The 27,110-nt window shown below is 42.4% G+C and overlaps 1 protein-coding gene across 2 annotated transcripts in view; it reads left to right on the top strand.

Annotated features, from left to right (window-relative positions):
* Window positions 1-403: 403 nt before the first annotated feature.
* The window catches only part of USP4 (ubiquitin specific peptidase 4), a 31,840-nt gene continuing 5,133 nt past the window's right edge, over window positions 404-27,110 (top strand). The window contains exons 1-14 of one of the 2 annotated variants that reach the window (XM_041460145.1): window positions 404-485; window positions 603-760; window positions 1,008-1,138; window positions 4,586-4,712; window positions 6,277-6,422; window positions 6,590-6,651; window positions 11,826-11,969; window positions 12,605-12,722; window positions 13,883-14,056; window positions 14,662-14,820; window positions 15,632-15,856; window positions 17,339-17,422; window positions 17,792-17,886; window positions 26,742-26,933. In XM_041460145.1, coding sequence (XP_041316079.1) covers window positions 667-760; window positions 1,008-1,138; window positions 4,586-4,712; window positions 6,277-6,422; window positions 6,590-6,651; window positions 11,826-11,969; window positions 12,605-12,722; window positions 13,883-14,056; window positions 14,662-14,820; window positions 15,632-15,856; window positions 17,339-17,422; window positions 17,792-17,886; window positions 26,742-26,933 — 1,751 coding nt within the window. In that variant the 5' untranslated portion in view covers window positions 404-485; window positions 603-666. The remainder of the gene's footprint in view (window positions 486-602; window positions 761-1,007; window positions 1,139-4,585; window positions 4,713-6,276; window positions 6,423-6,589; window positions 6,652-11,825; window positions 11,970-12,604; window positions 12,723-13,882; window positions 14,057-14,661; window positions 14,821-15,631; window positions 15,857-17,338; window positions 17,423-17,791; window positions 17,887-26,741; window positions 26,934-27,110) is intronic. The other variant, XM_041460155.1, reaches the window with a different exon arrangement.

Below are 27,110 nucleotides of genomic sequence, written 5' to 3'. Positions count from 1 at the left end.
CCCTGGGCAGCCTTGGGGAAGGCTGGGCTGGTGCTGCTGCAGAGGCGGAAGGGAGCACAATATTTGCAGAAGTGTTTTTATCTGAGGACTCAAAGAGGCTGGCCCGGAAGGCCTCTCGACCACGAAGCTCCCTCGGGGACGAGGTCCATTCCCGCGGGGGAAGTGCTCCCGCTCCCCGGGCTCCCCCTGCAGCCCCCGTAAAGGCGCTCAGACACCCCACGCCCTAAGCGCCCTCACGGCGCCGCCGCAAGATGGCGGCCACCGCCATAGCGCGCGCGGCCCCGCCCACCCCGTCACGGAGCGCGCGCGGGCGGGGCGGGTCCCTCCCACTCGCCCAGCGCGTGCCCGCCCGCGCGCGCTCCGACCTCCGCCCGCGCCGGGTCTCGCGCACGGACATGCGGGGAACGGGCCCGGCCGGACCCGGCGGAGCAGCGGGCCGAGCTGGGCCCGCTCCTCGCCACGGCCCTCCGGCCCGGCGAGTCCTGGTGAGCACACCCGCGTCTCCCCTCCCTCGCCGTCCCCCTCCCCTGCGGGCGGCGGGGCCTGCGGGCCGGGCCGCGCCGCCGCTGAGGGGCCCCGCCGGGCGGTGCCGTGTGTTGCAGGTACCTGGTGGAGAGCCGGTGGTTCAAGCAATGGAAGAAGTATGTGGGCTTCGACAGCTGGGACATGTTCGGCGCCGGCGATCCCAACCTCTTCCCGGGTCCCGTCGACAACGCGGGCCTGTTCCCGGGGCCCATCGACAACTCGGGCCTGTTCGGCGGTGAGTGCTGCGGGCGGCGGGGCCGCGGCTCGGGCTCGGCCGGGGAACTTCCCCGCGCTGCTTTCGCTTTCGAACCGAGCGCTGCAGGGGGCACGCGGCCGCACCGCCCTGTGCGTGAGGGAACCGGCCGGGCTCTGCCTCCCTGGGAGCGCTGGTGTTCCTTGGTGTCCTGGCAGGTCCTGTGTGGGGCTGGAGAAAAAAAGGTGCTGTTTGATGCCCTGCTCTCTGCCGGCTGTCTCCCTTTTAGATCCGCAAACTCAGAGTTTGAAAGAGCACCTCATTGATGAGCTGGATTACGTGCTGGTGCCCACCGAAGCCTGGAACAAACTAGTAGCGTGGTACGGCTGTATAGACGGGCAGCAGCCTATTGTGAGGAAAGTAAGTACGGCTGAATCAATTTCTCCTTCTCCTGGTTTCGTTTTTTGATCTCCATCAAACTTAAACGGTTTATTTTGCCAGATGTCAGCTAAGGCAGGGTTCTCAGTAGTTCTTTGGAGATAATAACGTGATGTCTTTTTGCCTTGTCTGAAGGAACAGCTTGCCTGTATTTCAGCCAAAATGCCTGAATGTTCAGGGGTTCTGAGTTGATGGTTTATTTGGGGCAAGAACCCTGAACCTTGTTCAGGTTATGATTCTTTGGACTAGTACAGTGCTTTTATATTGCATGGAATAGTTTGTAGTTTGTGGACGAGTGTAAGTTGTTGGTTAAACTAGTTTATCTTCCAGGATAGAATGAGTCTTTTAGTACAGATGGATTAGAGGCTTCTTCTGGAGTGTAAGCTGATTCTTGTTTTCTCTTCCAAAGTTGTGTGATTCTAAAATCTTTATAAAGAGATGGATATATGGTTTTGTTCTGTAAGTCATATTTTTGGTTGATACATGCAGTCAGGTATGCATTCTGAATATATAATCTATTCTGGAAGATGAAGTTGGCAAGTGTTTTGGTTTTGTTTGGGGTTTTTTTTTGGTGTTTTTTTTTTTTTTTTTTTTTGGAATGTGTATAGGTGAAAGGTTTTTTGTTTTTATTTTAGTTTTAGCCAATTGTACTGGCAAAATTGAGCAATGCCAGTCTGTGGGGCTCATTAAAAAAACTAATCACAAAGTGATGATATTATGTGTGGAATTAACACCACTTATGTTTAAGCAGCACTATGTTGTAAGTAAGGGTTATTTCAAGGTGTGCAAGACCTAGCGAAGTGTGGCACCAGAAGGGAAGTAAGATCAGGAAGTGCTGGAACGTTTTCATTCAGTGTGGGCTGGAAATTGCACCTAGTAAGAAATTCTGATGTCTTCAGGACTGGTGAGTTAACCCAGGATCACCTGGTTACCTCAGGTTCACTCAGCTGAGTAGACAGAACTCCCATGGAAGCAAGAAGTAGGAGAGGAGAAAATAATTACAGCATGTGAAAGAGATGTGGCTTTTGAGAAGCGTGTAACATCTTGAGGAATTGCAAGTCTGTGCTGAGAGGGAGAACTGGTACTCCTAGTGATCAGTGCCTCTCCAAGTGAGGGAGCTTTCCTTGGTGAGCTGGCTGATTGCTGTCACAAAACCTGGCATGTCATTGCACACTCCCTTTTCTGAAAATCTGAAAGTTGACAAGAGATTTGGGAGCTGTTGGGGAAACACTTGGGCTTAACTGCGTGGGCCTTCTTTTGTTGTGGTATCTGATGCTGCTTTCAGTGCAATAACCAAGGGGGTAGAGCTCAGAGCTTGTGCTGGTTTGCAGACCTGAACATGCCAGGTTATTCTGGGTCTAGTTAAGAGTAAATTTTTCAAGTTTGGAATTGCTATGAAACTGTCAGTCTCTGTTGTTAACCTGATAACTGAAGGGGGTTTATATATTTAAGAAGATGCTAAAATATGGCAGAGTAGTAGGTTTGTGGGACGTAACAGCATCTTACAAAAATCCAGTAAGTCAGTGAGACACAGAAGCTGCACTGCTGCACCTGAGTAGGATGTGGGCAGGATCTGGTTACAGTACTCCCCAGATAGCATTAAAAGTCAAGCACTTAAACTTGTGGTCCTTGAGTGCCTTAAGACTTTTCCTAAAGATGGATCAACTGTAATTCATACATGAAAATATCCATAAAAGTAGGATCTGGGAAGCGATTTTCAGACATCTTTATGGTTTTAAAAGATATTTCTTCCATCTCTGTGTTTGATGATCAGAGCCAAGTCCAGAAGGATTAGATTAGATTTATTTGTGGTTCAGGTTTCTTTTGGTACTCTCAAACCATATTTTTGGGCAGTCATCTATAGAGTCCTATGGGAAGGTTTATTAATGTGCTCCCTCAGCAGCTGAGTTGTGCTGAGATTGCTGTTCAGTGGCATGACATGAGCTGTACTTTGGCGGAGAACAAGGAAGCTGGTCTGATGCAGTTTAAAAGACATCTGCAGGTGATTAGAGACTCCATTCCTCCATCCTAATGGACACAATGATCTGATCAAGAACTTCTTGGAAAGAGTTCTTTTCATTTCTGAATATGTCTCTGATTTGTTTCTAACTGCAGAATACTGGAGAACAGGAAGTCACGTTTAGTGACATTTTTTCTGAAAAATAAATTGAAAACTTTTTTCTTGGTTTCTTTTCTTTCTTAAAAAGAAGTCTGCCATGCCTGTCAAGAAGCTGTTTAAACAGGAGGCTTTACTTTCTGTTGTAACAGCAAAGTACTGAAGATCTTTCCAAATATGTTTGTTAATTATTTACCTTTAAAGCATCTTGCATATCTAATACAACCTTCTAAAAGCAACAATCCTCAGAAGATGGAAGCATAATTTAATGGAATTGTCACTATAAGTCTAGATCTCAATTCTTTGTTTCTTTCCAAAGCTGGGTAGTTTTTTCTGTGATGTGTTAGGTGTAGATCATACCAAGTCTGGTGTCACGTGAATTGAGTGGAATATTTCAGTTGGAATGGACTTAATCATCTTTTTCAACTCCTGACCAATTCAGGTCTGACTGAAAGTTAAAGCAAATTAAGGGCATTGTCCAAATGCCTCTCACTGTTACTCTTAAAATTATACCAGCTTTTTCAATGAAATATGGTCTCGGTTTCAGAGGCTTTGTAGCTGCCAGGCACTCTGGAGAGAATTGAGGTGTGGGGGTTTCTTTTTTTTCTTACTCTTCCTGTTACGTTGCAGTTGTCTCATAACTGATCTGTGAAATGTGCTTTTCTTTCTGGCATAATGTGTTTTATGATCTCCAGGTGAAGAATGGTGTCCAGTTTCATGGAAGATTTTAAAAAAATATGCTGGATGCTAGTGGCATGAGTAAATGTACCTATTCGAATATTCTCTCAAATGCAAAATTGATTTGAAAAGTACTCTGAAATAAAGCAGTGTCATCAAAACAACTTCAGAGGTACTTTTCTGTTCTTGCCAGGAGAGGGTAATGAGGCAGGTTCTGTGTACCATGCAGAAAAATTAATGCTTTGGTTTGCTCTCTTCTGGTAGAAGGGATTTTGCTCCAGTGTTCCAGCCTGGTTTAATTCTTTTATAAAACTTAACCAAAGACTAGAGGCAAAAGGTAATTCTCTTCTAGAATGCTTTGTGTTATCAAGTATTTTTCATGGTGGTTAGTGGTCAGTTCAGCTGTGATGATGGACCTCTGGAACTTTGCACTGTGGAAGGAAAGCACTGGGATTTCCTGTTTTAAAAAACCAAACAAATCCCCCAAACAAGCTGGTGACTGAATCTAGGAGCAAATCAGTGTTCAGTTTATGGCTTGACTCTCAATACTCCAAAAGGCTCACAGTATTTAGAACTGTGTGCTTCAGAGGAGTGCTCAGTATTGCAGCTTTGTGTTGCTTTGTCCCTGTGTGCAGGTGGTGGAGTATGGGCTGTTTGTGAAGCACTATAAGGTTGAGGTTTATCTCCTGGAGCTGAAGCTGTGCGAGAGCAGCGATCCCGACAATGTCATCAGCTGCCACTTCAGCAAGGCAGATACTGTTGGTGAGTAGTTCTCTGATAGATGAAGCTGTGCTCTGAGGCTGTCTCAGGCGATAATCTCTGCCCTCCAGAACCTCCAGATTGGAGCAAATCTGACTTTTCTCTCTCTCTCATTGCTATATTTTTCACATGTAAAAATGCTAAATGTCAGCTGTCCTGTATCTACATTACTAAACTGAAAAAAGCATCTGTTGTGGTATGACACTGGCCAAATGCCAGGCACCCTTAAAAACTGCTCACTCACCCTCCCCTGTCACAGCTGGGCAGAGGAGAGAAGAAAATTAGTGAAGGGTTAATGAGTTGAGATAAGGACTGGGAGAAAACACTGCAAGGGCAAAACAGGCTCAACAAGAGATACAAAGTGAATTTATTACTGACAGAATCACAGGAGGATAATGAGAAGTACAAACAAGCCCTTAAAAACACCTTTTCTTCCCCTAGCCCCTCCCTCCTTCCCACCAACAGGGCATGGAAGTTTAGTCAGTTTATCATCTGAGGTTTTCTTCTGCTGCTCCAGGAGAGGAACCCTTCCCCTGTGAGGCCATGGGGTCCCTCCCATGGGTGACAGCTCTCCATGAACTTCTCTGGTGTGGGTCCAATGTCATGAGCAGCATTCCTCCCAAATTGCTGCAATGTGGGTCTCTCTTCCCATGGGGTGCAGTCCTCCAAGGGCAGGCTGCTCCAGCCTGAAGCAGGGCCCTTGCTCCACTGGGGCTTCTACTGGATCTCAGCCTCTCCAGGCGTGGTAGGTGGATTTCTGCATCCCCCGTGGATCCGCTGGGGCTGTGGGTGGATCTCTGCATCCCCCGTGGATCCCCTGGGGCTGTGGGTGGATCTCTGCATCCCCCATGGATCCCCAGGGGCTGCAGCTGCTTCACCATGGTCTCACCATGGCCTGCAGAGGAATCTTGGCTCCGGCACCTGCAGCACCTTCTCCCCCTCCTGTGCCACTGACCTTGGTGTCTCCATGGTGTTTCCCTCACATGTTCTCACCTCCTCCACTTCTCTGACTAGGAAACAACTGTGCACAGTTTATTTTGATTTTCTTCTTAAATATGTAATCGCAAATGTTACCACCCTCTCTAACTGGCCCAGCCTTGGCCAGCAGCATGTGCTCTTCAGAGCCATCAGGGACTGGCTCTGCTGGACATGGTGGAAGCTTCCAGCAGCTTCCCACAGGAGCCACCTCTGTGGCCTGCCCCACTACCAAAGAGCAGGCCATGCAAAACCGGCACAGCATCTTTATGGACAGCTTGACAGTAGTAACTGAAAACTTGAACCTGTGTTTTCAGATTAAGAGAAGTTGGCCTTTGGGCAGAAAGTTCTCAAAGTGTTCTGCTTGTTGTTGATTTGAGGGCTTGACAGACAAATGCATGACTGAAAACAGAAGTTTTTCATTTTTTCAGACTTACAAACTATATGAGCAATTATTACTTCCATGATAGGTTTTCTTCTTGAAGGATCTTGAAGCATAAGTGATGTACTTCTTGCTGAATGAATGTCTTAGTGTTTTTCCAAAAGCACTCATGTTTTAAGAATTTTGATGTTTTTACTTTTTCCTGAACAGCTACCATCGAAAAAGAAATGAGAAAACTATTCAATATCCCAGCTGAGAAGGAAACCAGGCTATGGAACAGGTACATGAGTAACACTTATGAGCAGCTCAGCAAGATGGATAGCACAGTGCAAGATGCAGGGCTCTATCAGGGTCAGGTAAGGAGCATAACTTTTTTTGTTTCATGTAGTGCTTTTGCTGATGTGTATTTTTTTTCACTTGCTTGTATGTACTTTGAGCAAACATTGACAATGGGATTTGCTAATGCTTTTGCAAAATGTGTAACAGACTTGCAGTTACCTTTATTACCTGCACTCTCTTTCAGGTTGTTTTAATAGAAGTGAAAAATGAAGATGGCACGTGGCCTGGACAGCATTGCCTGGCAAAGTAAGCAAGCATGTTCTAAAGGTTTCTGTTATTTTGTGCAGCTTGTTTGCTAGGCTTTAGTGACCACATGTTCTCTGTGAAAGCCTGGTTATCACTGGCTGTTGTGGCTTGCCTTGTTTTGGTTATTTTCAAGGAGAGAAAATCTCAAATATAAATATTCTTCAGTGGTTCTGCTGCTGGTTTCTTTTCTTAGCAAGAGTGTGTTTTGAAGCCTGTTTCAAGCAGGTTGTATAAGGATTAAATAGCTTAGGGTTTCTGTAGTGCTTAGGAGGCAAAAGTGCTATTTGTGTTGAGCTAGTGTGCTTAAAAAACTACCTCTGCACACTGCACAGTGAAACAAATAATCTGTCCTTTGCTGTTGTAGAACAGAAAGGATCTTGGAGTGTGTTCCCAAACCTACCAATAGTGAATGCTCAGAGTTCTGGTAGTTCCCCCTTAAAAAGGGCATAGAAATAGCTGACCAACAAAAGATAATTACAGAAGCCTGTAAATGTGACACAGATTCCCTCAGTGCTGTCTGGTTTAGAGAAGAGATGGGTAATTGCAGGGCTTGGTGAAATATTATGTGTATGGCGTGAATGGTGTAGGATGGAAGTTGCTTGCAGTGATAAGGAACTGCTTATATCAAGTCCCGCTACAGAAAGTAAAATTTGATGACTTTCCCTGTGTGATGCCTAGTTGGTACCATTCCAGGGGCCATCCAACTTGATAAAGAAAATGTTTTTCTGTACAGTATAGTTCACTTAGAGAACTTGATGCAAGTGACCTTATTTGAGATCAAGGTACACTAGTGTTAAACTTGAAGAGTTGAGAGGTCACTGGGAAGTCAGTGAAACTTGTTCTGAAATGGTACTTTGAGAGATCATACCTACTACAGTGAACTTGCTCTAGGATTGTCGTGTCACAAGTAACTAAACAGTCATATCATGTACCTGGCTGAAGTCAGTATGGGAGAGGCAGCTGTGCAAGACCACGTCATAACCTTTTGTTTCCACATGAAGCAAAGCTGAATAGGAGCTGTGTAGCATTCTCAGGCCTCAGAGTAATCCTTTATCAGCAGCTACTCTGATATGTAAAGGCTTTGATTTAACCTCTAGTGATAGATAAATGGAAGTGAGTATTGATAGTGAGTATGTAGATTACTATTTCTTAATGACATAAAAATATGTACTTTTTATAGCATGAAACTTGTGAAATTGACTTGATGCTGATAATAGTGGCTGAAAGAAGTGTTTTAAGTGATATAAGCATTATATGTTTTGTACTTTGTCTTGTGCTTCATACTATCTCAGACAAAATTTTGCTTCAGTGTTCTATTTCTCAGCTCCAGAAAATACATGGAGAACTTAATATTTGGAGCTTTTTTTTCTGGGCTGCACCAGTTTATTACTGAAAGCTTATGAGGGAATTTTTCCCAAATTTAGAATTTTGATGACATCATCCAAACAGAATGTAGAGCTCTCTGCTGGTGGCAGAGAAATGGTGAGCACCTGCATCACTGCCCAAGTGCCAAAAGAGGTTCTGGCAAGCTGGGAGTTCATATCCTTCGTACTCGCAGAGGGTGTGTGCAGAGTGACCATGGGCTGGGTGGTTCTGTGTCCTCAGGATTTTTCCCCACCATTTGCTGCCTGTCAGAGGCACTGGCCCCCTACCAGAGGAAATAGCTTTTCCACAGGTTTGGCAGCTGTCCTTGTGTTTTCCCAGCCATCAATCTGGCTGACATTTTACAGGAAAAACGCTCTTAAACTCCACAGCAATCCTTGGGTGGTATATTCAGCCTATGCTTGGCTACTGCTGTTAGTTTGCTGCTCTCTAAAGAACAAAGTATTTTCTTACTGCTTTTACTTCTGGACAAGTTTCAGATGAGGGAATGGATTATACTTATTCTAGGAATTTCAAAATTAGAGGCATACTTTGTTTCTGAAGGGAGATGATATAAATGACTCTGTGGAATTTAGTACTCTTAAATTGTTACTTACAGGACTCCCAAAATAAAGTCCTGAACTAGCAGAATTCCATTTCAGCCCTAGCACACTTTTTTTTTTTTCATCCTGAATATAATTTTCCTAGCGAAGGCAAACATGCAGTTGTGTTAGTCCTTTTCCATCAGGTATTGTACTTGTAAACTGAAGTGAAGTTGTATTTAGTGGCTGCCTGGTAACTCTCTCTCTCCTTTTGCAATATGCAGCAGTACAATACCTTTTGGTTCTTTGGTTGGAGCTAGAATTTTCCTGCTGTTACCTCTTCCAGCTGTTCTGTTTACTCATGGCACTGTGTGATTTCAGAGGACCCCCTCGGCAACTGGGCTAAATATTTTGTGTGCAGATATTTATTTGCTGACTTTTAAGTGTTTGAGTTTGCAGCAGATGCCAGGCTTGCAGAGGACCCCATAGGATCTAACATAAGTTATGGAGGCTTTTGTGTGTAAGAACTTTCTAAATGAGCATCCATTACCGCCTCTGCTTTGTCAGTTGAGCAAAATACCAGCTAATCTGGCTCTGACAAAAACTTTCTGTCACAAAATTACTGTTTTATTACTGGTTGTGTCAAGGAGGAGGACTGACTCTATTCTGTGCTCTGAAGGTGGCCTCAGCTGAATTGAAACACTTTTTTTGTGTGTGCCTTTCAACCGATTGAAAACCTTTTACAATATTTTTCAAGTTGTTTAGTTTTGGAGTTTTTTCTGCATAACAACCGTATGGACTCTGAATGAATGATTTGATTTTATCCTCTTTGTCCTGTAAGTCTCCAGATTTCTCCTCACTTGCCATTTGTGTGGGTTTTTGACAGGTTTTGGAGCAAGGCAAAGCAGCTGTCTTTACCTGCAGATGGGGACAATGTGCTTCAGTGTTGTGAAGATGAAGTTGGGTTTCAGTGCTAACGCACTGAGTAGGCCAGAGCATTTTGGATGGTTCCAAGTCACAAATTTCAAAGATGAAATAACTTTGTTCTCTTACTTCAGAGCAAGGTCTTGGGACCTCTATTTCTGAGGGAGCAGAAGTCACATACTGTGAGAGAGATGGCAATAGAGGGGGCAGATGCCTTTGACCTGTCAAAGTCTGCACAGAAACCCTTTCTGCAGCATTGGGGATAAATATTTGGCATCCAGGTCTTCAGTTGTCACTGTGTGCAAATGAAGCAGTCCTGAGAGCCTGCAGTACTGTGGGGCCATTAACAATGGCTTTCCAGGCTTAAGTGGGAAGCTTTCAGAGAAAAATGTTTTTCTTAGCTGCTCTCTGTGCCCTTCACCTGCAATCAATGGCTGCCTTTGTGAGCATCGTGTGAGAAATGAGAAGCGGCTGTCCTTAGGAAATCCTTTCTTCAGTAGTTACACATAGATGAGTAATTTCTAAAATGTAGGAATATGCAGAATTCTTTATCTTCCCAAATACATTTGGTTTCTGTTCTTTTTATCTCACATAGAAAGCTCTTAACCTCTCTTGTTGTTTTGCTACTTACATGAACCTTCCGAGTTTTCTAGCTGGAACTTGCTCAAGATCCTGGGTGACTTTGTGGGTAGACTTTTCCTCACTCTGTGGCTTTTGTCTTACCTTTGCTTTCTGATCTGTTTTTTATCTTCCTTTGTAATTCTTAGCTTTTTTTTTTGTTTGTGTAGGATGCTGTTGAAGTACTTGGAACTCTTTAGTTGCCATGTGACTCTTGATGAAACACTGTCTCTATGCTTCTGTTGGAAACCTTGAAATCCCTTAGGAGGTTGTCCTCATTTTCCTTTTTCACCAGTAGATTTTCTTCATATGATTTTCTGAGTTTCTCTGTTCTCTTTGAGAGATCAAATGTATCAAGCAGAGATGCTTAGTTCTCAAGTCTAGCATTTTCTAGATTGCTCCCCTTTGCTTCTAGGTAATTCATTACTTCACACTTTTAAAATGTGTTCTTAATGGATTTACATGCTACTGTTACCTAAATTGTTTTATTCTTGACCCTTGAAACCCACACATATGAGCATTAGTCTGATAATTGTTGTATAGTCTAGACCTTCTGCTTTCCCATTGATATTACTTTGGTGTCCAGGTAATCTTGAAGTTCCATCTCCAGCATGGAATGACAGAATGTTGTGTATTGTCCCAGAAATGGTTCTCTCAGTTATTCTGGTAGATCTCATTCTTTCTAGGATACTTTCCTGTATACTTCTTTGTTGTGCTGGCTGGTGAAGATTTTAGTGCTTCAGGTTTTGACTGTGTTTGGGGTTTTCCAGTTTCATCTGGAAGCTCCTCCTGTAACTTGTTTACTTCTGTATTTTTTACTGCTATTATATTTCCAAACTGTGGAGGCTGTCCAGCTGTTCTGCCTTGTCATGGCCTTTATGGCTTGTTCACTCTTTTATAGTTTTTTACCCACAGAGGTTTTCCAGAATATTTTTTTAGTACCATCTGAACTATGAATATGCATTTTTAGTTTGTATCATTTGAAAACAAGGGCCACACTAAAAAATAATAAATGGACAAGCTGAAGCTTGAAAGCCCTATCCTCTGCTGGCTCTCTGGTCTGGTCTGGGGCTAGTAACCACTGCTATGTGGCTGTTGGTGTCCTGCACCTTTTTACTTTTGGTTTTGTGTGTTTATTTGGGCAGAGATGGAGAGATTAGACCAAATCCCAGTCAACTCTTACTATAGAGAAATTAATTAGTGTCAAAATTAGTACTGTCTTGTGGTTCTGCCTTTCTTTTATGGAACTGTCTATGAGAGGACACTGTTAAATTTTAGTGCCTTGTTGGTTATCTTCTTCCTGATTAATGTTGTGTTCAAATAGATGGTCTGAGTTTCAGGTAGGGAAGGCTTGTCCTGGTCACTTTTTAATGCAGGTAGAGTGTTCTGTGGTCTTAAGATTTGAGGGGGTTTGCTTGCTTATATAAGGTGGTTTACTCATAAAATTAAAGCTTGCTTCCCTCTCACTCACACTGAATTGCTTCTTATTTCTGTTGGGGACCCAGATTTGTCTTTAAGCAATAATTGTTGCTCCTACTTCTGGTACTTTTTTCCTGATGTTTCTGTTCCAGACTATTGTTTGGAAATGTGATCTAACACGTTAAAGGAGTAAATTCTGTGTGGAGTAATTAACTGTAGCTCAGCAAGTCCTTGGGAGTTTTGTGGGAGGTGGGGCTGGGGATAAAAAAAGTAGTAGCACTGTTTCTGCTTCTTTTTCCTTTCTCCCAGATCAAGCACTGCAACTAGCAGAAACTTTACTACCTCTTCAAAATCATCAGCAAGTTCTTATTCCTCAGTGTCTGCCACTTCTGTCATTACTAATGGTGATAGCAGTAACTCCTATGGACTGAACAGCTCCCACCTGGGCAGGGGGTAAGAGCAGGAATGTTCTTTTTGTTTTGTCACCCTTCATGTGAGTGATCCCATGCATCCTTGTCTGTATAGGAGTGTGGTGGTGCCCTAGAGGAGTTCTGCTGCTCTTGTGTGCCTGTTTATCAGACTTTGCTTTTTGAAACCACTGCCTTCTGCTGTTCCTTGCTGACTTGCAAAAGTAGTGCATGTTCCAGAGCTTACTAACTGCCAGAGCATTGCCTGTGTTTTGAGGTGACTCAGACTATGAGGGAAGGGATTATATTCTTTTGTCTATATGCCATTGTGGAAGAACCTCTCCAGGTGCAGATAATAATTCTCTTATTATTTCTTCAAGTGTATTGTATAGACTCTTGCTGCGTTAGGATAGTGTGCTGTTTACTTACAGACAGAGGAAATGAATGTGTTATGAGCCATAAATAAATAATAGACTTTGTAAGGATTAATGTTTCCAACGTTAGCACGTACATTTCATGTTCCTGGTATTCAGCATTAGCCCCTATGAAGCAGCAGAAACAGGTAGCCTGGTTAAAAAATTTCAGTAAACAGTTTTCTGACTTGTATTTGATGTGACTTTTAAATAGTAGTGAGATTCGACAAACTCATTGTGGAGTTCACTGTATTGTCTTTTTTTCCAGAGGTTCTGGGTTTGCCTGTAACTCTTACAACTGCAGGGACAGTGCTTCCCTCTCACAACCTGGACTCTGTGGACTCAGTAACCTTGGAAACACCTGCTTCATGAATTCTGCATTACAGGTAAGAATTAGGAAGATCCCTCATTAGAATTAAATAAAAGATCAGTCTCATACATATTGTGATTAAAATCTGTGGGAAAAAAAAGAATATTTAATGTGATTCCATGGGGAGACTACACCTCAAAAATAAGCAGACCAAAAAATCATGTTTAGTTTGGCTTTTGTTTAGGTCATTAGTACTGTAAAACATATTACAGTATTAGGGACTGAATCTGAAATATGTGGCATTTGAAATGGCCAGGGGAAGTTGTATTGAACAGGTGCCTGACTGTAACATAAGGTCCCAGTGGTGTGCCCTGCCAAAAATGGGCTGACGTGGAGGACGTTTGACTTGTGTGGGCTGCACAAGTGACATGAGCAGGTCACTGCATGCAGTTCTGGCCCTGTGTTAAAGATTCTTGAAAAATTAAGAGCATAAAAGCCACAGGAAGGGTTCAGGTTCATTGTGCAAGGTGTTAAGGTTGACACAGTGATGCAAAGCCAATAATTATTTCTTTACTTTTAAACTTAATTTCCTAGGATTATTTTGTTCATTTTAAAGAATGCAAAAACTTGCTAGGGGTAATTTTTGCTAAGAAGTTCAAGCAAAACATGAGACAAATTCTATGAACTTTGATTTAAGGAGTGGACAAACTTCTAGTGTGGTACCAGTGCTGTGAAATTACTTCAGTCACTCTGTGATGGCTTTGAAATCTGGAACAGGGCTTAAAATAACTAATGCATTATGCACGTGGTATTTAGGACACCACAATAAACTTGGGCTGCCCTGCTTTTTGTTCAGCGTGACTTTATTTTCCTTTGTGTCATGGTAACCTTAAGCCACTCTGTTTTCTTGGACTTAGCTAAGAGACAACTTTAAAATTTTTAATTATCCAAGTTACTTAAATCAAAGTACTTCAATCTTAGTTTATCATGCAAACTAGTCATGTTAAGGACCAATTACTTTCTTTCTTGTATTTACCATTATGCTTTAATTTTCTAGATATCAGTCTTTCAAATGCAGTTTTCTGCCTTTTTTCTTTGTTTTACTAAACAAGCTCTGAGTCTCACCAGTTTTGTTAACTTGGTGCACGTTCTGATGTAAAAGTTGGTTTTGTTGTTTCATTGTCACACAAATCTATTGTCCCATGCAGTAAATTAATTTTCTTAATACTTTCTCAGTGCCTGAGCAATACTCCTCCTCTGACTGACTACTTCCTGGAAGATAAATATGAAGCTGAAATAAATCAGAACAACCCACTGGGGATGAGGGGAGAAATCGCAGAAGCGTATGCAGAACTCATTAAACAGATGTGGTCTGGGAGACAGTCCCACGTGGCCCCACGTATGTTCAAAGTAAGTGTGTCATGTTCCTGTAGCACAGCTCTGGGACAGAAGAAACAGTGAAAGCTAACGTGCCTGCCACATATTTTGATGTTATGAAGGCAGTAAGGACATTGCTGCAGTGTTTCATTGTTTGTGAATGCTTTTTGGGGTACAGGGAGGAACTTGCCAGTGAGCAGTGTCCTTAGAGTTTGCTACTGCTCTTTAATGTTACTTACTAAATGACCTCTCAGCCTGAGGGCTGTTTACAGATGAATCAGAATGGTCTTTGCTGCAAAACTAAGCAAGGTCATATGAATTGCCAGCTGCGAACTTTGGTCAGTGAGAAAAAGTGTGCAAGTTACAAATCTAAACATTTAAATTATGGAGTGAACATCAAAACACATCTCCTTGTCTATAATTTTGTTTATTGGTGTAATGTTCTCATTGCTTCAGTGTGAAGAGCTGCTTTCTGCTGAATTACTGAAAGTATCTGGGGAAATTGTTCTGGCACCTTTCCCTGCATTAGCATCCAGTTCACCATGTCCTGCTGCCAACAGGAGGTAGTGGTGAGCTGACCTCTGCCAAGCCACAACCTGAGTGTTTTGTGTCCCCTCCCTCTTGCCTTCGTGTTTCAGACACAGGTTGGGCGATTTGCTCCTCAGTTCTCAGGATACCAGCAGCAGGATTCCCAGGAGCTCTTGGCTTTTCTGCTAGATGGCTTGCATGAGGATCTGAACAGAGTGAAGAAGAAGCCCTACTTGGAGCTGAAGGATGCCAATGGCAGACCTGATTCGGTACAGTGCCTTTTACTTAAGGATTCCCAGGGCATTTAATTGGGTTCTGGAACACTTCCTGGCCTTCCTGCTCACAGGCCACATAAACATCCTTCCCACAGAGCAGTATCCCTGGCATGGGAGAACCTTGTCATGCCTTGTGGCTCTCTACTTAAAAAGAGAAAAGTAGTTATGAGGTTTACCTGATAGAGGCCCAATAAGTTTCTTGTTTTCAGTTTTCTTCTTGAGACTAAAAGTCTCATGCTAACAGCAGCCTCTGATTGCCCTGAATAGATGAATGCCAGATGCCCTTTGGTAAGGAGTTTATAAGTTGTCTTGTGAAGGTCTTCAAGGAATTGTAATTTATCTCCTTTTAGACTGTCTTTGTGAAGCATGGCCATCGTTTTCCAAGACAAAAAACTCTGTTTTTTTCTTGAAAGCTGTAACTGCAGTTGCCTTTCCAAAGCAACAGGCAGCATTCCATTCCTTCTGGAGAGTGGAGCATACCAGGTTGTCCTGAAGAGCAGCATGTGATCCTGCCACTGTCCCCTCAGCTCTATTCATTCTTCTGGCATTGTGTGCACCAAGAAATACCTGATCAAACTCAGCTAGAACAAATAGATTAAATTTTACTTGATACTAGGCCTTAATTTCACTGAGAAGAAATCCCAGTGTGTTATGCTCGACATACACATACTGGTAGAGCTCCTTCCCTATGAAACTGACCTATCAGTATCAATTTTCCAAGTTTTCTTTGGTCCTGGTGCTCAACCCACTGTAGACATCTTTGCAAGAAATAACTTCTAATATATTTTTAAAATTGTTTTTATAGGAGGTGGCAAAAGAGGCATGGGAGAATCATAGGCTGAGGAATGATTCCATCATTGTGGATATTTTTCACGGTCTTTTCAAGTCTACCCTTGTTTGTCCCAAATGCTCTAAAGTTTCTGTGACTTTTGATCCCTTCTGTTACTTAACTCTCCCACTGCCCTTGAGGAGGGATCGTCTCATGGAAGTTACCCTGGTGTATGCAGACCCACAGCGCAGACCTGTCCAGGTGAGGCACACTGAAGACAAAAATTATTTTAAGTCATCTGAGTTCTATTAGATTTTAAAATTGAGACCCTTAAAGTAATCTGAAGGATATTGATGTCTACCTTTGAGTGAGGTAGTATGGGTTTTCTGATGAAAAATCTGGGATGTGAAATCAAGTGACTTCATAAAATCTTGGCTCATGAAACTAAGGTCATGGTCAGCTGGAAGTGGCTTTCTGTGGTGAGATGACTTGTGTGATGTGCTGCTCCCTGAAAGCAGCAGTGTGCTTGCAAAATGTAAAGATGTAACTTACATTGTGCCCTGGGGTGCACAGCAGCCTGTCAAAGTGTCTGTCCTCTGCTCTGCACATGGGCAGCCTCACCTCAAAAACCGGGGGTGGTTTAGCTCATCACAATACAAAAAAGACATGAGTCATTAGAGACTGTCCAAAGAGAGCCATGAGGATGGTGAAGGGTCTGGAGGGGAAGCCTTATGATACCACTGATGGGTGAAACCTTGTGGTCTTCAGCATCCTCACAAAGGGAAGCAAAAGGGCACTGTTCACTTTTGAGACCAGTGACAGGACCTGAGGGAAGGGCCTGAAGCTGAGTCAGGGGGCGTTTAGGTTGGATACCAGGAAAAGGTTTTTCACCCAGAGGGTGGTTGAGCACTGGAACACACTCCCCAGGGGAGTGGTCACAGCACCAAGCCTGTCAGTGTTCAAGGAATGTTTGGAAATACTCTTAGGCTCATGGTGGGATTCTTGGTGTGTCCTGTGCAGGCCAGGAGTTGGGCTTTGATGGTCCTTGTGGGTCCCTTCCAACTCAGCATATTCTGTGGTTCTGTGATTGCAGATGGGTAAGGCCTCTGAATTTCAAACAGAATTGAAAAATAATTCCTCTTGAGAAAAAAAAAAAGAAAAATTACATGTTTGCTTTTTCAGCCTCCTCAATAGACTTGTTTTAAATTTGCCCCCCACTTTACTTTCAAATGGATACACATATCCCTAAAGTAGCCTTGTGCTTGCCACACATCACAGCAGCACAAGCTGGGGCACCCAAGGAGAGTGACTGGATGTCCTGATGCAGTTTTGGAGGAGCTGATTGTCAGTATTTCCATGTCTGTTGAGATTTTTGCCTTGACCTTTAGCAGCATTGAAGAGAATGGCTCTAAGATGTTTTTTATCACAGAAAAAACCAGCAATTTTGTGTTCTAAGCAAGCTGCTGTGTCTGGTGATTATGTTTTTTCCTGGGTTTTACTGCTGCTGAGCCTGATCACAGCAGAAGGCTGTTCATGGCTTTCATTCCCTCCAAATCCCTGCTTTGTGTAGGGCAAAGCTGAGATCCAGAAGACCTTCAAGTGTGTGGTTGTGACCTTAACTTCAGCAGAACTCCTGTAAATTAAAGAATTAAGAGTTTTAAGACTTTATTTCCATTTTCTTGCTCTCTGCATTGTATGGGTTTCTTTTGCCTGGTGTAAATATAACATTATCTTTGTTTCTAGTACCGGGTTGTGGTGCCAATGATGGGGGCCATCTCAGATCTGTGTGAATCACTTTCCAAACTCTCTGGTGTTCCTGCAGAAAATGTAAGAATAAATGCAGACAGTAATTTTGATAAATGTTTGTACTTCTTGAAGCATTTTGGTGGCCTAGCTTTTATATGGGTGATAAGCTGAACTTAATGGGTTAGTGACAAAACTGCAATAAGTTAAAATGCTGTTCTTTGCTTGTAAGATTAAAAAGATGGATGAAATAGTCTGTATTTATTCTGATAGTTCCATTGCAGTAGAGAGGTTTGAGAGAAGGGACAGAAAATTAAAGTGCAACTAACATTGGTATACTGACAGTTGTGATAGAGAATGTGAATAAACTGTTGCTTGAATTTAAAGGCAGCTTGTCTAAATTTATGTAAGCTTTTACTATAATCACTTTGCAAATCTCACTTGCTGTCCTAGATGGTGGTGACAGACGTGTATAATCACAGATTCCACAAAATCTTCCAAATGGATGAAGGTTTAAATCATATCATGCCAAAAGACGACATCTTTGTGTGAGTAAACTGGAAAAATGCCATGTGTGAAGAATACTGCAAAACATTTGCTTTGCTTTTAGGTTCTAAAACCCAGTTCCTGTCCCCTCACAAAACCTAAGCCTTCTTGTAGACCTTTTGTATGACTCAGCAGTAATGCAGCATTGCTCCTATCAGCAGGTCAGCTCTGCAGTGTTCAGCTGATATTCTTCTAACACAGGAGGGCATGGCCCTTGGGTCATAATAAACTTGTAGTCTGGTCTGTGTTAATGCAGTTTAGAACTTGTTGCAAGCCTCTTTAGGACATAATTATGTCTGGATTACAGTTTTGCTCTTAGTGACATTTTTAGTTTCACTCAAGCTTGTTGTTCTTATGTTTTCCAAATCAGCCAAAAGCTTTGCACTGTTACTAGGATAGTAAGAAGTCTAAGCTGTTGTACTCTGTCTTTCCAAAATCCATCCTGGTTGTTAGAGCACCATGGCTGGGGGTTTTTATAAACTCTTGACTGGTGCTTAACACTGTATCTAAACTGTTGTTGTGAGGGCAAAACTGAGGATTTGGTTGTGCTGCTTGATGTTCTACATGTGTGGGGTGGGTGAGATAATTCCAGTCACCTCTGAAATCTGGTGAGGAGAGGAGAGCAGAAGTCATGTTCCTCTATTGCAGCTGAGATGTGAGAACATTCCAGTGCAAGAATGTTGCTGCCATGAAATTGTTGGGTCTGTGTGGAGACCTGCACTGACATCCTCTGGTGCTGCGTGAACCTTTCAGGGGGTGGGATGCTGTGACATACTGGTGCTCTTGTGTCCTGCTGTCTGTTGTGACCTTATTGCTGAGATGTGATGAAGGAGATTTGTAAAAGTTGTCTTCAGCTGTGTGACCAGTTGGGATCTCTGGGAGGGACGTTTGACTTCTGTGAAATCTGTTTGTAGAGTGTTAGTTTGTAAGTCTCTCTGTCTCTGCAGCAAGTAAAACATTTAAAAAACAAGAAGCATGATACTACAGTGGTAATTGCAAAAAAACTCTGCTTTCATACAGGCATAACATATTGTAAATCCTTCCACAGAAAACAACTATGTCTGAATCAGGTCTGCTCTGGGGTGTGGGGCAAGCATTGGCTGATCTGCAGCTCCAAGTGTATTTTCCTTTGCAATTGCCACTTCCTTTTATGTGCAGGGTAACTGTAAATGAGGTGCTGCTGTGAGTCACAGTGAGTGAACTGACCGGGGTTAAAAATAGCCTTCTGAGGAAGAGGAGAGGTAGCAGGAGGAAGTTTTGCAAATCCTGTTTTTCCATGTATACCCTCCAAGATCTTTTCAGCACTGAGGGGTGAGAGCAAGAAGCCAGGCCACCAGGGCAAGAATTAGGAAAAAGCTGTTCATAGGAAGTCCTTTTAATGGGTAATGCTGCCAGGAAAAAGATATGTAAAGTAATATCCTAACTACAGCTAAAACCCAGCATTCTTTTATTGAAAGTCAGTCTTGTCTCAAAAACCAGCAGAGAAACATTTGTTCATAAAGAGGAAAGTTTTTAAAGGCAAATGCATAATTACTTCCAGTGTGGGCAATCTACCTGCCTTGCCTGGTTATAAAAGGTCTGCTGTTAGGTGTTCTAAGATCATTCAATAAATGGTTAGAGTAGTGTGAAGGTTCTTTAATTCCACTTTGTTTCCATCTATTATTTTTTTGTCCTGCCAGCTTCAAACCTGTTTTCCATCAGGGAATGTACTTTTAGTTGTGGATGTACCTCTCTGCCTTCTGCTTCTTCCAGAAAAGATGGTTTTGCAGTTAAAGAAGAACTTGTCTAGTGCTGCTCAAGCTGTTGTGTTTCTGCCAGAAGTTAAGGGCAATGACTTGGCAGATCAGGTTTCTGCCTCCTGCAGGTGCTGTGCAGTGTGGCTGGGTCATGTGGTATGTGATGGTCGTTTGTTCAGACTGCTGTTGCCAGTAACTTCAGGAGTTTCTGATATGTCAGCAGCTTAACTTAGATTACTGGCAAATGTCTCACTGTTTATTAAAAAGAGGAATAAAAAGTACTTTAAAAAATAGGTCTTTCAAAACTTTCCACCTTTAAAGAACAAACTTGTTTCCACTTGAAATGTTGAGAAACATTTTATTTCCCCAAAGTCAGTGAAGAAGAGTTTCTCACTAAAAAGCTTTTTTTTTTTGTTTTTTTTCTTAAATTGAGGCAAATTATTTAGAGGAGTGACAGGAAAAGACTTGCTGCTTATGACTTGGAGGATGCTCTGTGTGCCTGCATAGTCCATGAAATGTTCAGCTTGGAAAAGGTGCTCCTGTACTGTTGATGGAGCTGTGGGGTGTAGAACTGCTTACACAGAGTGATGCATCTCTCTGCTGATCCTGAAAGAAAACTGTATCACTTAATGAAGGGAAACAGATGCCTTTTATTAGAAAGTACAGCAGTGTAGGGTTTTACAGTCACAGTATATTCACCCAAAATTCACAATTGAAATAAATAACCTAAAAAAGATTCAATAAACGATGCTAACTCACCAAACATTTGTTTACACTACATTTATACTGGATACTACCACAAAATAAACCCTTAAGAACACTTTCTAGAGTGTTAGGCTGAAAAGATAGCAATTGCTTTTTAAGAAAGGAAGAATCCTTCTGGAAGGTTCTTGCCTACCATGTTTTGAAAATTGAAATTTTTCCTAAGATTTGTGTGAATCACTTAATGGCCTTGTGTGGTAAGACTAAAACATACCAGCTTAGAGTCTAGGAAAATAGAAGTTCCAGAACATATGGGTTTTTAATAGCATTGCTTATTTATAAATCAAATAGGGAAGCTGCATCACTTCAGGGTGTTGGGCTCAGTGCAGTAAAGCCAAGTGAGAGCTATGTCAGCTATCAGGTGTGAAAAACAAATTGGAAAGGGATTATCTGGTAGTCCTGGCACCTTTTGCAGGGTATGTTTTTAGGTACTAAATGTTAATGTAAATGTGCTTCCAGTTGATGTATAATGCAACCTGGGAAGTAACTGAGTACCATCAGTTACTTTGATTCTAGAAAACATCTTTTGCTTGAAGAAAAAAATTATCTCATGTGTATAAATGAAAGTTACTTCATGATACTTGCTGTCTCATGTGCTTGAACTCTTTCCTAATTCATGTTTTATTGATCCTGTCCCTTTTACATGCTCATTATGTGCTCTTATTTCCCAGTAATGTCCAGTAGCAAGACTTCCCTGTGGGAAAACTGTAATGTGTATATCTCGCTCTTTGTTTTGAGTAGTTGCAGTGAGATGCTAAGTTTCTTTCACTGTTTAGAAAACAAAGAGAAAAACTATCCAAAACAGATCAGTGCAACATATTGAGAAACAGATATTTCTCATGTATATTTTCCCAAAACTTGTGTGTATTTCCCAAACTTATATTTTGAAATTACAGATGGCTCAGTGATCCTATTGATTTTTGAGGTCTTTTTCTGAAGAATTTTCTTGCCTGTTCCTTGAATTGGGGTAGGCTCACAGGTCTTTTCTTTTGTTCTTCCTGATTCCTTACTGTGATTTCTTCCACACTGAGTGAATTCTGGGAGAAGCTATGATAAACTGAAGACTGCACTCTTCCGTTTAAATAATTTTTTTTTAAGGTGTAACAGTTTCCTCACCTGAGAAACACTCCTCCCTTCCACTGAAAGAAGCAAACCAAGGTTGTTCTAATAATCATCTGTGGTTGTTTGCTGGATTCTGAGAATCCAAAGAATGAGTGGGTAATGATAGGGCAGTACAAAGCCCCGGGGCTCTGAGTTCATGAGCAGCTGCCATCCAGTTGTTCCTGTGTTCCTTGCTCAATGTTCCCCTCTAAACACGATCTTACTCAGATCTCCCACCTTTGTGGCTGTCTCCTGTAAGAGAAGTCAGTTCTTCCAGTGGTTCTGAAGCTGTAAGATCTGCTTGTAACTTAAACTGGCAATTCTTGCCTTCTGTACCTTTCTTAGCATCATATTAAGTTGTTTCAGGATTGTGAAATTTAATTATGACTGTCAATCTCTTACAGTGTTTCTGCAGGTTTGCTTTGCTGAGAGCAGTAGCCAGGCCTGCCTGTAACAAAATACCCCTGTGGTTTGCCAGACCTCTGATCTTGCTGTATTGTGCACTGGCCAGCTGGCAACACGCATCTCAATTCAAAATTCAGAAACTCCTAACTGCAGGAGATCTGTGCTCCAGCAGGGCTGTGACTTAAAAAAATTAAAGTCAGTACTTTTGTACTCGTGTCTTGCTTTGGACACTAATGTCTGTTAAGTCTCAGCTTTTGATTTGGGCCTCTCAGTTGGTTTGTTACTGATCAGATAATGGATTTCCCTGAAATGCTTGGGTTGGAAATGTCAGTGAGCAGGAGCTCTCACAACACATTGCAGCAGGAATGGGTCTTGGCTTTTCTGAGCATTTGCTTGACATGAATATGGTCTACAGACATGAATATTGTAGTCCAGACTGTGCTGTTGGTGAAATTTGGGAAATGTGCTGTATGTGGGATGTATGGAATATTGAGATTCCACCTTTTATGGGATATTTCAGTGGCAGGAAAAACTGAGGGTTTTTTCCTGGTTTTCACCCTAGGGTTATGAGGGAAGACACATTCAGTTTTTGCAGGGCATCTTGGACATCTTGAGATGTGTATTTTGAATTTTAATGTGCCGCTAAAGTGGTTGGGAATACTGAATCTGGGGGAGCGAGGAAGGGGCAAGAATTGGACTGCATTTGGAACTTAAGCTGAATGGATTGCAATATGGAAAATGTAGATGTGCCCTGGATGTTTAAGATGCGTTTTTTCTCTGAGCTGCTCAGTTTCTGGTTCATCAGTTCTTCTGGTTTATTATCTTGACCGTTGAGCTCTCTGGTAGTAAAACCTCAAAAAGAAGAAATGCAAATACCACTGGGTTTCTTGATATTTAGGTGACTTTAAGTAACTTTGAAATGCATTCCAAAATTTACCTGGCACGTTTTACACAAGAGGACAAAACTGTACATTTTCTTCTCCACTGAGAGGGAAGGAGAATTTGGAAATTTTGGAAATTCTCCAAGCCTGTTCTTTCACAAAGCTTTGCATTCATCTCTTTCTCATCTTGACAGGTTTGGAACTGTCAGGTAGTTCTGGAGCAAGTTGTGTTAATGTTTATTGGAGAAGAGCTGGGGTGCAGAAGGTAGAGGGGGTTGCTAGAAGCCTTGAAACAGGATCATTGACTCACCGTGCAGGGGCAGTGCAGCCAGAGAATGGTGGGAGTATCCCACTTCTCACAGCTGGAAATGGTTCTCTCCAAGCATGTTGTTCTGTGGAAGGACAGGGAGCTCTGTGGCAAATGATCAGAAATCTCTCCTGTAAAGGTGGTCTGCAAATCAATTTGATGACAGTAGTTCAGTGTTTGTGCTGAATGCTCTCATTGCCCAGGCTAAGCAGAGCCCAGCATTCAGCACACAACCCAAACACTTGCTGTTTCTTTTCCTCAGGTCCTGGGAAGCCCAGCCCCACTAGGACCTCCGGCTCCCGCTCCAATGTAACCCCTCACATGCACCCTGCTGGTGATGTTCCATCACCAGGGATCCTGCTGGAGCTTGGAGCCGGCCTACAAGGGCTCAGGTAAGTACCACATAAAAACAAACTCCGCAGCCCGTTTCAAGGGCGTTGCTCTTAGTGTTTCTTCTTAGTTCTGAGGAACTAAGAAGAAAAATGTTCTGATGGATAAACTAGGTACCCCTGTTCTCTTAGCCTGGCTAATGGGGCATATTACAGAACATGTATTGTTTATGTTGATCAAAGTTTCACAAATTGATTTGCAGGTCACCTTTAACCTATAAAAGTGTGCATATTTGAATAGGATCTATTCAGTTTTCCATACATGCCATGTTTTCTGTCTTCTCTTACAACATGCTGTGTATTACATTTAGATAAGTTCATGGTCTTGAATAAACATCACTGGCTGCAGAGATGTCAGGTTTGTTAGTGTGACTGAGGCTACAGCAATTATTGAACTGAGTTAATGAGGTCAGCAGACCAGCAGGTCCAATAGTTTTATACAAAACATTTGAGAGGTGTAGGATCTTGTAGCAGACTGATCTGTGAAGTTTGTTCACACTCACTAAAATGGGGGTTTTCTTGTTTGAAATGAGCCTTTGCGTCTGTTCCAAAATGAATTTATTTAAGCCTTGTATAAACCTCCTCATAGTTTTTAATCTTGTTCCTCTGCAAGACAGGCACAATCCTTTGACCAGGTTCTACAGTGCAAACTGTCCATTGTCTTAAGAAAGTTGCATTTTTAGTCTCTGATCTCTTAGCTTACTTGTTTGTATGTGTTCTGGTATTGTGAAAGAAAGTAAACAGATTAGGGGCATCTTCACTTCCTAGAAGAGATCAGAATATGTGCAGCAGTTTCTCCCAGTTTTTTTTCCAGTCCTGTGTTTATTCTTACTATCTACTTTTGACCCTGTTGTGGCTTCTCAGCAGCATCTCTGGGTTGTTGTGCAGTAGTAACCCCCTTCAGACAGATCTGTTTGGCAGCTTCTGCAAAGCATTTCTTCCTGCCTTTCTTCATTCTGTTTGAAAATAGATTTCTTGGTTGTTGCTGTAGATTGACTTGTGGTCCACATAGTGTTTTGCAGTGGAGTTAATATCACAGACCCCAGCACCTGTGAGGGAATGTTTCAGTAACATACAACCTGTATATTAACCTGGTGTTTAGCTCAGAGTATTTTTTGCTTTCAGTGTCCTTTCCTGTAGCTCTGGTCCTTCATAGCTTTCCATTCTTCTGTGCACTTGCTTTACCTTCATTGTGCAATGGAACAAAAGTTACCTCATTGCTCACTGCCTCCTTTCTGAATTGAAACCACACACCTGAACCTCCATAATGCTGATAAAGAATGGTCAAGTCCTACCCTATTACTTAGTTTTCAGACACTTCTGAGTTGTCATGAATTATAAAGGCAATTAGCCAGTATCTAGCAGTGTGGTAGCAGCTGAGCTAATGTTTCTGACTTCTAAAACCATGTTGTGTCATCTGGAGTAGCATCACCTTCATATTCTATTATTTCAATTAGGTTGTGACATACAGAGCTATGAGGTATTGTCCAGCAATTCTCAGTATCAGCTCTACAGCCTGTTACACTGTACATAAAGTACTTGTACATAAAAAACTTGTACATAAAGTACAAGTTTTGGTTTTGGTTCTTTTTTCAAGGGATAGCTGTTGCTCAGGAGATCACAAAAATGACAGCTCTTGAGTCTGATATGCCTGCTTTTAGTACTAGTATATAAAAGGTGCTCTGAGGTGGAGTGGGTAGAGGGACACTTGAATAATCAGCTCTGTTGTGCTGTGGTGAGAAGCGTGTGAGATGCTCTCTGCAGGGTGTTCTAGGGTACTGCGTGCTGGCTGTTTGTGATGCATGGACCCCTACCTGTGGGAACAGTCTTTTATTTCTGTCTTATCTGTTCCTTCTCATGGGCAGGGCTTCATTCAGGTGCTTGAGGGTGGAGTGTAAATGGGGCTTCATTAATTGCTGCTTGCAGAGCAGTGTCGGTAGTGTGAGAGAAGTCATGCACTGAGCTTTGTTACAGGAGTCCAGGCTAAGGGTCTCATAGGACCTGGTGTTAATTACAGCTTATATTCTGGGACTGAGTATGGCCTTTTGTGGTTTAAACAGTAGTAAGTGAAATAGTTCACCTTTTTGTGGTGCTGTTTCTCAGGAAACTTTAGGAGATGTGGACTGTATGCAGTGCTGGTGTCCAGCTGAGTAGCATTGACAGCCTAGAAAACCTCAACAGCTGCTGGCATTGGATTCTTATGCTGACTCTGAGCTCTTGTGTTCTTGGTGGGCTGGGACTCCCTGGCAGGATGTTTTCCTTCATGTACTCTACTGAACTCAGTCCAAGTCCCAAGCTGGGATCCTTTTTTGTTTTAAGTAGGATGAAGCAGAATTACGGCTCTGAAATTTGTTCTCCTCCCTGCTCTGAACACAGAAATAAAAAATGTTTCTCAGCTCTTGAGAGAAGGGGAGTGGCTTGTCTAGTGGAAGAGAATTGTTAGGAGTTTCAGGCATTCAGATATGTGCCTGTGGTCTAGGTCATTATGTGTAGTGACATCTTTTCATGAAATCTTTCTTTCTCTTTCAGTTTTAAGATAAATCTGGGACAGGTGACTCACTAAATTGAAGAGCAGTGTGACTTGGCATTCCTGAAAATGAATCTTTTGTAATGAATAGGCCTGAAGCAAACAGTGTGATAGTGTTGGATCACGTGGTTACTTTTGCCTCTCCTCTGACAGCTGCAAATACCTCATTTGCTGTTTCGCCCAGGGCACAAACTGCGTCACAGTCTCCTCACTGTTCTCCCAGGCTGTTTGTTGTCTTCCAGAATTTTTCTTGTTTGTTTATTGTCCTTGGATTTTTCTGTGAAGCAGATGTTTCCAGACTCTTGGTTTTATGAAACATTAGCTGCTCAGTGATGTGAGCTCAGGCCTTAGAACTGATTGAGAGGCTGGCAGAATGCAAGACCCAAGGAATCAACAAGATTTCTTTCTCCAAGGAGAACAAACACTGTCAGAGGAATTTCAAAGTACATTTAGTATTTTTCACTGGTTGAAGCACGGTGGAGTTGTCAAGGTAGTGTCTTTGGAGGTAATTGGTAACAGGGGTTTGAATTAGGAATAAAGACAGAGGGAAGGTGGCAGCTTAGTCATTTGCAGGTTTGTGTCCTGTGCCACTGTGAGCCATGGGGTGTGTTCAGGAAACTGCTCTGTGGCATGAGGACAGCACAACCCTCCTGTACTATTGGAGAGACCTGAACTTAGTTCATATTGGTCCTACCTGCTGTGCTTCTTGGCAGTGGAATAACCCATGGAAATACCTATCTTTCAAACAGGTATGAAGTTTGCAAGCCAAGTGAGGATGGCTCAGAGTATGTTACTCTCTCCATTTACTTTCGGGAAAAGACAGTGAGGCAATCCAGCAATACTTCAGGGACTGTGCTCTTTGGGCAGCCACTGTTAATATCTGTGCCCAAACACAAGCTCACGGTGGATCACCTGTACAGTGTGGTTTTGGAGCAGATCAGGTAAGTCATGGCTGTACCTTTGAATCCTTATGCCAAGCTCTAGAGCTTGCTTATTCAGTCACACTGCAATAGGATTACTGAATCCTTGTTAACAGGGAGAATTTTCCTTGATTTCTGTGTGGGTTGTATAAACCAGGATTTGCATTGCATTAGTGTCTGGAGGCCCCAGGGACATTT

The sequence above is a fragment of the Pyrgilauda ruficollis genome, unplaced genomic scaffold (genome assembly GCF_017590135.1).
Source record: "Pyrgilauda ruficollis isolate IOZ18807 unplaced genomic scaffold, ASM1759013v1 scaffold10, whole genome shotgun sequence".
Taxonomy (NCBI): Eukaryota; Metazoa; Chordata; class Aves; order Passeriformes; family Passeridae; genus Pyrgilauda; species Pyrgilauda ruficollis.
Note: the sequence above shows the minus strand (reverse complement) of the source record. Positions and strands in the feature narration are given on the sequence as shown.